Raw genomic sequence first — 16,706 nt, forward strand, 5'->3', positions numbered from 1 at the left:
AAGGGAAGTGGGAGAAGAGGGTCAAGAACAGGATCTCTGTGGCAAGAGGATACAGTGACATAGATGTGAAGAGAGATCGGTGGAAAACTGGAAGATGAAGAGGCCTCCAAGGCCAAGAATAGTACAGAATAGTACAAGAATAGGCAGACATGTCAAAACCAGTGACTTGCTGGGAGGAAGAGAAAGGAACATTGCTTCTAGTTTCATTTAAGAGGTCAGTGGAGGGGAGCCTAGTGAGAGTGATTTTGTTGGCAACAAAATGAAATGTTCTATTATTATCAAGTATTTTTAAAGTTTCTGTCACCGACAAGAAGAAAAAAAGGAGGGCCAAGCTTAGGCCTGAAATTAGGTCTCCTCTTGCTTGTAATAGTTTACATTACAACTTATTGAGGAAAATCCTATTTTTTGATATATATACACTAACACAGAGGAAAACTACATGACCTGCATTAGATTGTGGAGCTGACCCCACCAGATGTTGTGAATATTGTGCAAGATTTATGCTCTTAGTAATGAGAAATAGGCAGAAGGTAATGTATAACTTTCTCATTGGTGCCACAGAGATTTTTGACTTACATCATGAACTAATTTCCTTTCCCTGCCAGAAATGCATGTACATGCATACCAAGGAAAAGATTTATATCTGGTATACTGACATTCAAAAAGCTGTTGGTTTGGTCTTCAGTCACTTCTCAGGTTTACATGGCCTTCGGTGTTGTCTCATTGTTCTATTCATACTGAAGAATAAATATCTCCTCAGTTAAGTGATTACTAAGATTATCCCATGTTTTCAATATTTTACTACAAATCTGAGTGCATTCTTCTGACTCAAAGTATATTTAGTCAGTGTATATTCTGAAGTGCTAGCAATTAGTATGTCAATGCATAGAAGAATTTGAAACACTAAATACGTGCTGAAGCTTATCATTAAATAAATTACTTCAGAGACACTAGCGCAAGTTGTTTATTTCCATTGTAACTACCAGAACATGGTGTATTTTGTGTAAACTTAAGAATGTAGTTGCATTTGGAAAAAATCTTCAAATATATTTTTAGTCCTTAATAATTTCAACCAATACATGTCAGTAGTTCACTTGTTCTTTATATTTTGGCAGATATTATTCTTCATCATAAGAATAATTGGAGCTTTCAGGTACACTGATGGAATATTAAGTTTTGGCTTTGTGAGATTTCTGAACAGTATTTAGAATATGTAACTGTTCAGAATAAAAATTGCATGCAGAAATACTATCACTTTGAGCCATAATTATATCTTTTTCCCTACTCTAGTAATGTTTTTGCATTCAATAGGTATACATCTGAGTTGTAAACCGATTAAAATTTTGAAGCTTTGAACTTTGTTAGAGATAATTCATTAAGTCATACAGCTTTTAAAAATATTTCAGTAAATGGAACTTCATTTTTCTACATCCTATTAATGTCAGAAGTATATGCTGTGGTGGTATCAACAGCAGTCCACTAATTAAATCATGTTGAAATTTAAACATAAATTGTGATAATAATGTTTTCTTTTTTTAATAACTGTATTTTAGTTTTCTTATATAGCTTAACAATTCCTTAGAATTACATGAAATTTCAAAATGTATGCCAGACTTTAACTTCACATTTTTTTTCTCTTGCCTATTACCTTCCCACGCCTGTAAGCATTCTGATTAAATTGGAGACTAGAATTATATAATGGAAGCATATGCAAAGCTAGATCCCTTGCTCTGATGTTTCTTGATTCATATCAAGTTATCTCCTTGTAACAAGGATGTTTCAGAAAAATTAGAATGCCTTTGAAAAGCTTTTTGTTCCTGTCTTTCCATCAAAGCTTAATTTTTCCTCTGCTTTCCTGTACATTCATGTTGCTGTGAATGTGTCACTGTGTTTTCGTAACTTCTGAATGTGCTTATCAACTTCAAACACTCTTGGCAGGGGAGAGAATGGTGGGGATAGGGGTCTTGATTTCTCAAATAATTAAAATCCCTGAAATGTCATCAAAGCTGCTGGCTGGGAAGAGGAAAGAAACCCTGTTAATATTCTCACTGAAGGAAAGAGCAGTCTGAGGCCTCACTTCTTTACACACTGAAAAAATCCATGTAGGCGAGCATCATAAATTACAGAAGGTTTCTACCTAGACAGAAAGTCAATCAAGCTTAAGACACAAATAGATAGGAAATAAGGCTTCATTATTTTCTAGTGTTGATGGAGCTGTTTGTCAGTAAAGGCAAGATTCATCTCACTTCACTTTTCCATTCTACAGTGTTGATATCTTTATTTCCCTCCTTGGCTCTCACTGTAGTCATTGGAGAGAAACAGCTCTTGGAAGGTCATTCATTTCAGAGTACGAATCGTGTGCCCAGGAATGGGGTTTGCTCTCATGAAGAAATGGGAGAAGATAGTCCTGTTCCAACAAATTGTGTGTCCAAAGCGATGGATAAATGAGTTGGTGGGAGCAGGGAGGAAAGGCAGCTTGAGAAGGGAGCAAGTCCAGGCAAGCAGAGGTGATTGTAAGAAGAGAAAAATTAGTGAAGTGCTTGCACATTTACATGCTTTTTGTAATTTGACTTGGAGAGAGAAAAAGCCAGGCTGCCTTAACTGAGTTTCTGTTTCTATGCTACCCAGGAGACAGTAAAAAGTTCACAAACAGTTTTTTGTATTGAGCAACACATACTTAAATTCTCACATGTGTAATGTCTTATGTTCTGATATAAATTGGTGTTGTTTTCAAAAAAAATTCCAACTTTTTTCAACTTCATTCAGATTCATCAAATGCCAAGATTCTAGTTAATTAGAACATTCTCAATTTGATTAGACAGTCACTATAGTTGCTGAACAAGAGTGTTATTCAAACATTGTTGAAATTAGAAAGTGATTTTCTAATTAAATAGGGTAGTTTTACCAATTCTGCAATTACCAGAATTACTCAGTACTGGATGGAGAATATTTGCTTGGAGAAATTCTGTACCTCCAAACACTGTTTTGCAGAACAATTTGCAAGAGATCCAAACAAAAAGACAACTTAAAAGGCAGAAAGAGATATGAAATCCGGGAAACTCGGTGAACACTGTCAGTACGAAACTTAGATATATTTGCCATATATACCCTGATTAATAAGCTTTCTTATGAGAAAATATTATTTTTTCTGCAGCTAGAGTTTGCTTTATCCAATGCTTTGCCTGCCAAAGCATCATACAAGCATCTGGAGTCATATCATAATATAATTTTGCAGGGCAATTAATTTTCTCAAATAGTTTGATATTTTTAATAGAACTAGCAAAGTGATTTTCCCTGCTGTTAGATAATGTGTTAAACAGACTATCCTGGTGTGTCCCAGCACAATCAGAAGAAAGGAAGATTTACTGTTTACATTATTTTTATTATAATGCATTTGAATTTAGAGCAGCTCAAAGGAAGTAGTGCTTTTTAAGGAGTAGGAATTAGATTTTTATTTTCTTGTGTAAACTAGACACTATTTTTCACACAAAATTTGTGGTAGTATTTACTGTATTCCTTGCTTTTTTTCTGCTTGAAATTAGCAGTGAATTTTGATAACTTAAAAAAATAAAAAATCTTCCTGACTGTATTTACACTTTGGGGTACTTCATTAATATAAACAGCACAAGTAAAAAACTTGAATTATAACTTCCTGGTCATTACTTGCAGTTTTTCAGCTTCAGTGAAGGTTACTTAAATGGGGCTACTCTAAAGTTTAAAACAGAGAAATAGCAGCTCAATAGGCTAAAACAATAGTGGTTAGGAAATGAGAGTGGTTTTAAATTGATAGTGACTAAGAACTGCTTTTATGGGAGGAGGTACAAAACTCAGTCCCAAAAAATAAATAAAGTTTTGTTGGTTTAGGGAGCTTTCTTTGGGGGTGTTTGTTTGGTTGTTGGGGAGTTGTGTTTGTTTGTGGTTATGTTTGGGTTTTTGTTTGTTGCAAGGTATCTTAAAAGGTACCTGCATGTCTTAAAAAAGTCTAGTAAAAAAAAGGAAAGGATTATTCCTAGGAAAGTTCATAAAAGAGTGCTGGGCTGGAGGATTTCTGTGTTTGTTTTTTTTCCTCCTTTGTGGTACAGTTTGACATATATTACTAAATATTACTAAATAATTTTAAAAGTATTTGTGGGTTTTTTTTCCTTTTTATTTGTTTTTAATTAAGCCATTTGTTATTTTCTTTACTGCTTGCTGATAATAAAGGCTGAAAAAAATATTACAGGTTAAAAACTAAATGTCATCATATAGATGCACTGTTTTCCTAGTATTGTGGAAATTATCTAAAAAATAGATTTTCTAAAGGCAAAGAAAAAAAAATCAAAATATTCCACTCAATAAACACTCATATTCTGTCTCTGGGACTGTAAGGATATTAATACCTAGCTTGTTTCAGATTTTTTTTTTTGATAATGCCACATTAGAAATGCATTAAAGATTGTTACTGTACCTTCTCTTTCTAAGGCAGAAAATTCAAAACTCTGTTGACCTAAGCTGGAAAGGCTAAATTTGGAGAAATAAACTAACATGAAAAATATCTTAAACATATCTGAAAAAAAAAAAATATATGTTTCTCTGGTGGGACTTAGAAATGGTTCAGAATTACTTCACTACACTTAAACCAACTGTTTGACTGTCCAAGCTGTTCAAAGGGCCAAAAGAGAAAAGGATGAAGACAGGGGTACATGTAACCTGGATGTAAATTGCTGACCCAGGCCATCTCCTACATAACTCCCTTGTTAGTGAACTTCTATTACCCTCCTGTGTTCTGTTATCAGCTAAGTGTAGATCCATTTACATGCATTCCTGGAGTAGCAATCCTTTTCCACTGCAGAGTGGAGATGGGAGGAGGGAGGCAGAAATTAGTGTAGCAAGTGTCTTAGTTTTCTCCGACTTGTTGGAAATATAAGTATAGTTAATTATCTTATTTATTAGAAAAAAAAAAAAAAAATCCAGTGCTTTTATTTCTGTTTTCCCCTCATTTCAAACACTATTAACTCCTATTCCCAGCACAGGCCTGAGTAACACTCCTGCTGTTGTGGGTTAGATGACAACACCAGGGCTAATGTATCTTTCTCAAAGAAATTTCTGAAAATGTAGTACATTTTTAGGAATTGAGAATGGACTTTCTCAAAATCTGCCCTATCCGTTGGAAGTGCCTTAAGGCCTAAGTTGGCCATCTGTAATAATTAGACAGTGATGCTTTTGACTGATTGATAACAACATCTCTGAACTGCTCATGCAGCTAAGCCCATGTTTAATCGTCCTGCTGGTGGTACTTATCTTCCTCCCCACACCATACTTTTTCCATCTTCTCCATCTGTTAGGCCTCCTCAGGGTGACCTTGTTGTGCACTTCCAGTACCTGAAGGGAGCCTATGAGAAAGATGGATCGAGACTATTTACAAGACCATAATGGCTCCAAACAGAGCTCCAACAGTAGGCTTAGATTAGACTTTAGGAATCTTTACTGTGAAGGTGGTGAGACACTGGAACTGATTGCCCAGAGAGGCTGCAGATGCCCCATCCCTGGAAGTGTTTAAAGCTGAGCTGGAGGGATCTCTGAGGAACCTATTCTAGTGAGATGTTATTCCTGCCCACTGCAGGGGGGTTGGAACTAGATGATTTTTAAGGTCCCTTCCATCCCAGACCATTCTATAATTCTATGATTTTCTTTCATCTCATTAGAGATGTTCATGTATGTATATCTGTGACAATCCTGAGGGTATATTTATATATTATTTATTTTTTCTAATTCTTTTTATATGGGAGTTGAAACATGCTGTGGAATAGATACACTTAGAATAGGATTAGTTTAATTTAACCTTAGTTTGCCAGTACACTTAAAATTAGACCTGTTTATAGAAGTTTTCCTGGTAAAGAGCAGGTAAGAGCTCAGATCTGTGGCTTCTCTGGGGCAGAAAGGCCTGTACACTGTAGCGCACCATGAAGGCAATGAGGGCTTGTGAGGCTCCATCTGCCCCCCCATTTGCCTTTGGTTAACACTTCATGGTGGATGGCAGATAAATCTCCATGTGCAGCCTGCTGGAATGAAAGTCCATTCTCTGCTGTTCTCAGACTGTGCTGCCTGTAGCATAGGATTTGAGGTGGAAAGCTTACTGGCCTTAGATCATTAAAAGCCTTTTGTCAGGAGGCATCTGCTGAATTCATAATGAAAAATAATCATTAGTGCACAGGAAACATCCTTCTACTTCATTCAAAATGCAATTACATTGCTCCTTTGTCCTGGTGAACTTCTGTACATTAGTTCTCTGTCATTACATTGTGTGTCACTAGAATGGGAATCTCAAACTGGAGAGAAAAAGAGGGGAACAGCGTGGAATTTACTCCTTTATGTGTAACATCTGGCTTTTTAGCAAAGTCTAGGGCTTTTAAAATAGTTGGGTGTGCTCTGATGAAATTACTAAAGAATGGGCTGATTAATCTCTCCCATAAAATGTCATTTCCTTTTATCTTGTGCTTTAATCAAAATAAAAGAGTACATTTGGAAGAAAATAAAACCTAAGAAAAGTGCCCCAAGATACCATTTGTGAGGGTTGGGATTAACGACGTTAATGGAAATAACGTTCAAGCATCTTCCTTTCCTGAATCTGCGCTAAAAAAAAAAAAGTAAGATAATAAAGAGTTAGTAAAAATTATTTAATTTGAAATATTTTGGAACTAAAATAAATGACAGTAAATTTCTGTCATATCCATTATTTTTGATTTGTTTAGACCACATAAAAATACATTTTAGTCTAAAAAATGGGTAGATACAGTTTGTTTCAAAAACATGCAAAACATTCTATTTTATGCGGCATTTCTACAACAGAGGGATTTGAGCTATAAAAGGGTGTTTTAATAAAAATGTCCTTAAGCCTCGAGTTTGCTTTTTGCAAGGCAGAAAAGCATATAATTGTCAGAATTGAGTTTACAATATGTTAAATGTTTCATAAAATACAGAAACTGCAACTGCAAATATTGCAAAATCTATTTCAACAGTCCTAATGCATTCATGTTTGCACAGTAAACCTCACTAATTTTGTATAAATCTATCTCATTTAGAGAACGAGAATATTTGTATCAAAACCATTCAAACAATTCATGAGGACAAGTGCTGTCAGACAAGACATACTTCATTGATTTTCTCTTCTAGTTGGCCATGATGATTTTAATTTTCTTAATCTCAGACTCATAACCACACCTCATTACACAGATGTGTGGGAGAGGACTAAGTATGGCCTTCCCAAGAAGCTGAACCAATTACATATATTTGCGTTTCTTAGATTTTAGAATGGTGCAAAGGTTTCGTAACAAAACCAGAAGCCACAAATTGAGGATAAAATTTGTTTTAGGGTCCACATAAAAGATTGTGGAGAATAAATGCATCGCTAATATGTAATGATAGATCCAAGGATGACATGAAGTCACAAAAAGCACTAATAAATCATCTTGAATCTTTATGCTGCACTTTGTCATGATGTCGTTCTTCTTTAGTAAGGTATGAAGTGAACTTGTCTGTCTGTAGAGAAGGCATTCTTCTAATAGTCATCGAAACTTAGAATCCGTTAACTTGTAAAAGACCCTGAGCATTATCAAGTCCCACCATTACCCTAACACTGCAGAGTCCACCTTGAGGGATGGTGACTCCACACTTCCTTGAGCAGCCTGTTCCAATTCCTAACCACCCTTTCAGCAAAGAAATTTTTCTGAACACCCAACCTAAACTTTCCCTAGCAAAACTTGAGGTTATTTCCTCTTGCCCTATCACTCGTTGCCCAGAAGAGACCAATTGACACCTTGCTACAACCACTTTTCAGGTAGTAGTTGAGCAATAAGGTCACCCCAAGCCTCCTCTTCTCTGAGCTAGACAACCCCAACTTCCTCAGCTGCTTCTCACAGGACTTGTGCTCCAGCCCCTTCACCAGCTCTGTTGCCCTTCTCTGGACACGCTCCAATATCCCAGTATCTTTCTTGTGAAAATGAGGGGCCCAGAACTGAACACAGGACTCGAGGTGTGGGCTCACCTGTACAGGGGCACAATCACAGTCCTGGTCCTGCTGGCCACACTGTTTCTCTTACAGGCCAAGGTGCCATTGGCCTTCTTGGTCATCTGGGCACAATTTGGCTCATGTTCAGTGGCTGTTGACCTGCACTGCAAGGTCCTTTTCCATGGGGTAGATTTCCAGCTATTCTTTCCCAAACCTGTAGCATTGAATGGGGTTGTTTGACCAAAGTGTATGATGTGCATCTATCTAGGTGGATCCAGCCAGCCACACAAATTTTTCTGTATTACATTGGTCTTTCCAAGAAAAAAATATCACCACTAGTTCTGTGTGTTCAGGTCTATTTCTGTACTTGAGATTGTGTTCTTCCCTGGCTGTCTGCAGGATTTCACATTTTTCTGTCGGAATTGCATATTTATTTTTAAAAGAAAGGTCACCTAACCTTGTCTTGCTGATTTTTGAATGATCAATACAATATCTTTTTATCAGAAGTGTTGTGTTTTCCAACTTTTTTCATGTTTTTTCTTTATTTACTTTTTCATGGTTTTACTTACTTACTTACCTTTTCATTACCTATATATATGAATAGGTTTTGGATAATTATCAGAGTCACTTTTTCTGGAAGTCCTGTATTTAATCTCAGTTGTACCCTAGTGACCTAGAGAGAGGCTGCCACACAACACTGTATTAGCAGTCATTTGAAACTGCCAGGTGGAGCTGGCAGACCAACTGTTCTCTCAAAATTAAAGTCTGAAACTTTTCTTTCAGTAAGCAGAATTTTGGAAGGCCAAGGAAAGGTTCATTGTTTGTTCTGCATATAACTATGTTGATGTTACAGACAAACACCTCTAGGAGAATGTTCTAGATAGTGGGAGGCAAACCATAACACCTTTCTGTTTTCTGGTTCAGGATCTGATTTTCCCTATCTTAAGTTTACTCCTGGCAGTAATTCTATGGAAAATCTTGGCATAGACTCAGACAGAATATAATGAAAAATTATTATAAATTTAGCAAGCAGATGAAAATAGAATTATAGGTTTTGTCCTGTGTTTTAAATTTCACAGAAACACCTATGTATGGTAACGAGTAGGTGAGCACACTGTAATTTTTATGTAATTCCAGACTATATGAAATTCACAGCAATTTAATATTAAATTAATGATCACTTGCAGTTTTAGCCACCTGTTTTCTGAGCCACAATGGGTGTCTGGATTTGAAAGGGTCATGGGTATATGATAAACATTTTGAATATGATTTCTTTAAGCTGTTAAGAAAGTCCATACTTTCCTTTCAGATAAGCTGGATCAGTATGTCAAAGACAAGGAACGATGGAAAGGTTGATACAACTGAAATGATAGGACACTCATAAGGTAGTCTCCATTGAAAGAAAGGGAAAGAAGAAATAGGATGAATATTGTGATTATATGCTTTTGTTGAAGAGAAAATTATTTACTTTGCAAATTGAATCATGACATTTCATTAAAATGTGTAACTTTCCTTTGGTTCAGAACTAACCTTACATATGTCCTAAGTGTGCCCACACCTGAGTCTCTTTTTTGAGGCTGCTTTCAGAGACTTTTAGGTGTTCTTTTAAGAATGAGCCACGGTTATCAAAATTTCAGAGCAAAGCACTGCATACAGTGAAAGACTATCCAAGATGTTATGTTCTTCATTAAATATTTTCTGATGAGATGTCAATCTTCAGGTGTGCAGATGATGCCTACTTATCCTGTGTTGAATAACAGAGGAACAAATAAAAGTGTGAGAATCACAGAGTGGTTGAGGTTGTAGGGCACCTCTGGAGGTCTCTCTCAAGCAGGACCACTTAGAACCTATTTCCTTGGCCCATATCCACATAACTTTTGAATACCTCCAAGGATGGAGACTTCACAATCTCCCTGGGCAACCCATGTCAGTGCTTGGTCACCAACACACTAAAAAAGTCTTTTCTGATGTTCAGACAGAACTTCCTGTGTTTAATTTTGTGCTGTCTCTGGGCATCACTGAGAGAGGCCTGGTGCTGTGTTCTTTACACCATCCTTTCAAAAACTTACGTACATTGATGACTGAGCCTTCTCTTATCCAGGCTGCACAGCCCCAGCCCTCAGGCCTTCCCTTGTATGATTGATGCTCCAGTCCCTTAGTCCTTGTAGTCCTTCACTGGACTCTCTCCATTATGTCCATATCTCTTGTACTGGGAAGGCCAAAACTGGATCCAGCACTCCAGGTGTAGCCTCAGCAGTGCTGAATAGAGAGAAAGGATCACCTCTCTTTGACCTGCTGGTAATATTTTCCTAATGCATCTCAAGATACCATTAGCCTTCCTTGTTGCAAAGACACTGTACTTGTTCCTGATCAACTAGTGTCCACCATCTGTCCAGGCTCTGCCTGTTTCTTCAAAAGCTGAGGTTATAACTTCTCTAGAACTCGCAACATGAAACTGATACAAATTGAGAAAAAGCAAAATTAAAGGCTACCAGTTGAATTTAAATTGTGCATTAAATTGCAAATGAAAGTAGGAGTAGAAGTTAGCTTTAACTCTTTTTAGCTCCTACTCCTGTCTGCCGCCAGTCCTCTTTCACTGCCAGTGGTTTGGTCTTGGGAGATTTCTGCTGTTGTTTTTCCTTTGAGAATCCACAGAAGGTTCCCCATTTCTTTGAAGACATGCTCCTTCCACAGATTTCCCCAAGGATGCACAGGCTGTGCAAGCTGTACACAGAGACAGCATGAGCTGTCAAAGAAGGTAGTGCCTGTAGGCAAGGTTTTCATGCATGAGAACGTCTTTTATTTTGTGTCCCAAATCATGCAGAACAGGGCAATGAACCTGGGTCTTATACATACTGGATCCTGCTGGCTCTTGAAGCATCACAGAATAGAGCTGCAAGACAATGTAGGAGATCAGTTTGTTCAAGAAAACTCAATTCTGACCCCAAAGAGTTCACTATTATTATTAAGCAAATAATATTGAATAAACTTATAGCCTCAGAAAACTGTAATATTCCCTTCCATAGAAATGTATTAAAAATGGAACTTATTCCCAGAATAGTCATACAGTGCTTTGCTTTTCTCCAAGTAAATACGGGGCCAGAAATCTTGCAGTGAGACAGAATTAGGAATATCTAGGTAATATCCAGTGAAAGCGTTCACTTCTCTTGCCAGTTTTATGCCCACAGTTGACTCCTGTTACATATTTCACACTTACCTTCACAGAGTTTCATTTTGTTAATTTCAAATTCTTATTTTGATTTGCTAAGAACTTGCTGAATTCTGTTCTCCACAGAGTCTGATCTCTCCCACACTGGGACAATTTGCAAGCTTTTCATTACTGGATCACTAAAGTTATTAATAAGTAAAATTTTGTCCAAGACAGATCCCCGGGGCTCTCACTTGAAAGATTCTTGCTATCTCACACTGAGCTAACATCTGCTTTTTGTGTATGTTTAGGCTGGGCGATTTCATTTAGATAGGAGTTTTACATGTAAGCTTCTAATATGAAGAGGAGGAGGGGAAAAAGAGGGTGACTGCTAAATCCTGCCATCCCTCCCTTCCTTGTATCTGACCTTGCTTCCTCCCTGCAGTGGTAAACCCTTCCTCAGCTGGCTGTAGAGAGCCGAGATGCACCTTTTCAACCATGCAGGCTCCGTGTATATCCCTGACTGCAGAGAGGAAGAGACAAGGAAAGTGCAGCGCAGGATGCAAAAATGTATTTTAATGCCAAATATGATCCTTAGTGTTACTTATGAATCTGAAGTTTTAGAACACAAAAGGTTTTGATAACTTCTAAACTCCTTTTCCCTGGAGAACAAATGGACGACATGGTCCTTTTTGATTCCAATGGGTATGCTGGAAGTAAGAGTGGCTGGAAGTAATTTTTACATTGTTTAATATGCGTTCTTGGACTTAATAGAGAAAATATTTGTAGCCATACATTGTGTCATATGTGGCCTGGGACAGGAATTTTATGTTCCTTGGGGAGGAGCAATGGGTGTTGTACATAGCATGATCCCATGATACTCAGGGAATCGATAAACTCTGCAGTAACTAATACTTACTGACTGCATTTCTCTCCTTTCGCTCTGGTACACAAATTCCACATTGAATTTGATCCAATTACATTAGTGCTCAGGCCAGCGAGCCTGATATTCAGACCTCAAGTTGTGGGGTAATTGCCCATGCAATGAGAATAACAATAAAAAGCTTTGCAATTCTGCCCTATGCAAGCATCCACACTATTTGCAGTGAGGTTCCTCCCCAGGCCAGCTGCTTCTGGCTCCAACTACACATTCGACTGGCACGGTGACAGTGGTGGTATGATCCCAATTCCTGCATGTGGCCCTGTCTAATTAATCCATTTTCTTGCATATGCCTCCTCCAAGTTTGAACAAGCCTTTTTGTTCTCTTTTCAGTGGTCAAGTAGCCCTTGAATCTTTTTGGATCCCCTTTTTTCTTCCCCTTGCCAGTCTTCACAAAGGCATCATGTTGCCATTCATTGCTGAGCTACTGTGCATTCTCCAGGGAGGTTTTTTTAGGCTGCATTAGTACAGATTAAGATCTGCTCTGTCTCCACTCCTCCCAGTGCCAGCTCATTGCTTGCCAACTGCAAGGTCAAGAGACCTATGTTTTCTGTCAAACAGCAGCCACTGCTCTTATGAGCATTGTAGCAATCTCCAGCTCATCAGCCTGTCATGTAGATGGAGCCATAGGGAACATTCATTAAATGTACTAAAGGATGTAGTAGGGGGTTTTAGACACCTATTTTATTCCTAAAGCCATTTCTGAGTTTGGTGTTTGGTTTTTTTTTTGTCCTATCAGCACACTTTTATCTGAGATGAGGAAATGCCACAGATCAGTTCTGTGAAAGAGCTGACCAGTACCAGACTGGAAAACAACACTTCTCTGTAGTAAATTCATGCATGTTCAAAACAAACCCTTCCATCTCCCAAAAAAAAATCCTCCAAATACATTTCAGACTTTTCAGGAAATATTTGAAAGCTGTGACAGTTCTCTAACCCTTCCTAGCAATACTTCACACCTTTCACCATTCACCTCTTGGACAGAGCTGGCCTTTCTCTCTACTTTCATTTTTCTTTTTTCTGCAAGTCCAAATGGCAGTTTACCATTAATGTTTTCAGAGCCAGGAGAGCAATAATGATGCCTGATGCCAAAATGGCAGGAAAGGCCAGCACACCAGGTCCAAAACCCTAGAGAGATGGAGGAGAAAGCCTCTAGAGCCAGGCATGGGGGCCTCTGGGGCAGTCCTTCAACTCTCCTTCTGAGGCAGATCTTGCAGGTGATATTGGGTGATGGACCGAGGGACACTTGTACACAAGAAGAAAGGCCCACTTCTTCAGAGGGATGTCAGAATGACTGTCTCTTAGTACTCTCTGTCATGGCAGAGTACACTCAGTACACTCAGTACTGAGTACACTCAGTAATGGCAGAGGGGAAAAGGTTTGAGTAGCTTCCTATGGGCAAAGTAAGGCAAAAAGCACAATTAATATATCCAAACATCTAAGTTGGTCTTAGTTCAAAAAAAAGAATTAATAAAATGCTGAACTTCAAAGAACATTGCTGTGCTTTTCTGAGTTTTGTGGAAACTCTTGTCTGAATCTGTCAAAAGAAAGTATATAAGGGTATCATTTGTATAAGGCATAATAATTTCTCAGCTCTTCTTGTGATTTTAGTAACATAAAACAAATGAGTGTGACCATGGCAGTGGTTTTTCACTGGTATCATACAATAATGCTTTCAGAAAACTTCTTTCACACATCTGAAAGACCTACAGATTTAGTCATCAGGACTTGGCCAACTCCACAACATCCTTTTCACTTGTCTGTCCCTGCTCTCTGTATTTGTCAGTGTCTTTCTAAAGAGAGCTATTAAATCTAGGTGTTGTCTGAAAATCTTTTCCTGTGGTGAAAAAGAGACAGCTTTTTGGGCAGGACAGAAAACTTTCAGCAATTTTACAAGTGCCTGGGGTTTATTTCCAACAGTCTGTTAATACAGAAGTCTGTTAGACTTGGTGAGAGGTATGGAAGAGGACTCCTAGTTGTATGTGACTCAGATCAACAGGGAAAAAGTTTAATGGGTTTGATCCATATATTTTGTTACAAAGTGGGTTTGATCCATATATTTTGTTACCAGGACCACACACCTAATCTGAAGGGATGCACACTTGAAAATCATTTCTAATGCTGCATAATTTGTAAGAATTGTTATTTTACCTGTATAATTGCATGTTGTGTGAATGGAAAAAAAACTCTGAAAAATGCCAAAACAACAAGGCATGCAAGATTCTGAGACAATGTAATTTGGAAGAGATGTTCTGAAACCAATGAAACTATGTGAACTTTGACCTCGTATTTCTAAGGTTGGAGGTAGAAATGTGTGCTTGAATATTAGACTGTTATGTGCTCAGTACATCTCTGCTTTTGGTATAACTATAAGCATATTATTCACTAGGAATATGTAGGATAATTTAAATATCTTTTTTGTAAATTGGTTGGAGAACAAACTATAGTATCTTTATTAATCTTTATTTTATTGTTGTTGCAGGTTAGGTTTCCCCATGATGATCGTGTCCTGTACCATCGGGATGTGCTATCTTCTTGTTGCTCATGTTGTAGTAGGTTGGAACTCATAGTAATTTATACTTTCAAAACTCAGATAAGCTTTCTCTTTCATTTAGTTTATATCAGAATGCTAAGAGCACATATGAAAGGAAAAAGATGTGTAAAACCCCAACATATGGTAGCAATCAAAATGATTGTTGACATAAACATCAGATATGGTCATTCTTAACCTTTTGTTTTATGAACAATATGCAGAACTAGACAATCAAAATTAAAAGAATGCATATATTTCATTATGAATGCAATTAGTGTGCAGATAAAAAGGAACCATCTCAAGGGGATATGCTGTGCCTGAAAGTTTGTATTGACACAATCTGAGTATAGTCACAGATGAAAAACTCATTCACAATAGCAGATGTTCAGTAATTTCTTTTTAGGGCTTCATTTTTCTTTGTCAATATATTTAGCTATTTGTATGAAAGTAACTAATATTCAAGTTGTAATAATTGACAGTTAAGCAGAAAATCTGTACACTGATATGAAGGATGTATCATTATCTACATTAAAAATAAACACATGTCCTGAAAATGTGCTGTGAAAGGAATTATTATTTTGGAAGCAGTATTGCATTCCCAGTGGCTTTGTTTTTTTCATTTTAAAGCTCCTAAACCATGTTAGGAGCTTATTAAAGCTACTTCTATTTATTTTTTCGTAAAATTAACTACTCTTCTTACAAAATGATGAACAAAAATAGAGATAAAGCATCAGACATCTTCCATTTAGTCATTAATTCCCTTTTGTGAAGGAGTACTCTAAGTATTTTAACAGGTTAATACACTATATGGAAGAATGAGCTCATACTTTGGTTGTGATTTCTGGAGATAATGTTTTAAACCACATATATTATTTTGTATAATTGGCTGCCACAACAGGTCAAAATTGTCATTATGAGTACTAAGCCCTGTGAAGTATTCAAGAGCTCAGTTCCCATCTTCTAAAACCTTGGTGGCTTTGGTCTGAAATGGCCAGTAATGGTGAGCGTGTTTTATCTTGAGTCAGGGAAATTGGCAACCTGGTGGGTGCAACTCAGGTGGATGGGGTTGAATTTCAGGAAGCCAGTAGAGATGATAAAATGTGTCTTTCCCTTCTGTTTAGTCCTTCAGATAACCAGGTAAGTGAGAAAGAAACAATGTCTTCTCAGCCAATAATATTCATACATCCTGTTTCACTCGTATATAGGTTGTATCCCTCACCAGGATTTAAGTGTGAAATGTGGTATTAAGAGGCCAATGGAAATGAGGCACAGCACCCACTCTAAGCAAGGGCTGCCAGCCCTCCTAGCAGGTTCAGTGATAGCAGAAAAAGTGCGTGGAGCTGGAGGGGAAGAGCTGTCTCCACTGATGCCAGACCTCTCACCAAAGACTTCCATCCCCACCCATGCTCAGCCCCCTGGGTCAGTGAAGTGTCCTGTGATGTGGCTGAATCTTGCAACATTGCTGAGAAACCTCGGGGTTGTGCTAACAGTGACCATCTGTAGAACAGAAGATCTTCTTCCAGAACCAGCATAGCTTCCATTTCCTTTTATAGATCTAGAAAAGAAAAAAACAGCAAACCAAAAAATCCCACAAAACCAATAAAAAAACCCCATCAAACCCCTGCGAAAAATCTGGATCAAAACAAAGACTAAACAATGATCCTGAAAGACACTCCTTCAGACAGTTTTTCTGCAATTGAATTTGGCCTGTCTCACTCTCCATGTCAAGAGCATTTTACTATGTAATAACTGGAATTCTGTTTCAATTAAACAAACATTTATTTTAATCAGCTTAACATTGATCTCTGGTTAAAAATAGTCCCAGGGTATTTTATAGCCTTCAGTATTTTTCACAATGGGGCAATATTGGTGCAGCCATTGACTGCAGAAGAACTGTTGTATTAAGCCCTAGAAAATGCAACATCAGCTTCTGCTAAAACAAAATTTAAGGGTTTTTTTTCTTTTCTGTTCCATCAAAACACCATTTGCATGTAAGACTATAAAAATGAGACTATGGTCATGCAAAACAGTGTGCTAATTATTTTTAATTGTGCTTTGTAAGGAATAAAAAAATTAACTAAAACCATATCCTGCTTCT

The 16,706-nt window shown here is 37.5% G+C and overlaps 1 protein-coding gene across 1 annotated transcript in view; it reads left to right on the forward strand.

Moving 5' to 3' along the window:
- The window catches only part of OCA2 (OCA2 melanosomal transmembrane protein), a 166,996-nt gene extending 152,248 nt beyond the window's left edge, over positions 1-14,748 (forward strand). The window contains exon 23 of the mRNA XM_040055440.2: positions 14,558-14,748. Coding sequence (XP_039911374.1) covers positions 14,558-14,645 — 88 coding nt within the window. The 3' untranslated portion in view covers positions 14,646-14,748. The remainder of the gene's footprint in view (positions 1-14,557) is intronic.
- The last annotated feature ends 1,958 nt before the right edge of the window (positions 14,749-16,706 follow it).

This window comes from Hirundo rustica, chromosome 2, assembly GCF_015227805.2.
Source record: "Hirundo rustica isolate bHirRus1 chromosome 2, bHirRus1.pri.v3, whole genome shotgun sequence".
Taxonomy (NCBI): Eukaryota; Metazoa; Chordata; class Aves; order Passeriformes; family Hirundinidae; genus Hirundo; species Hirundo rustica.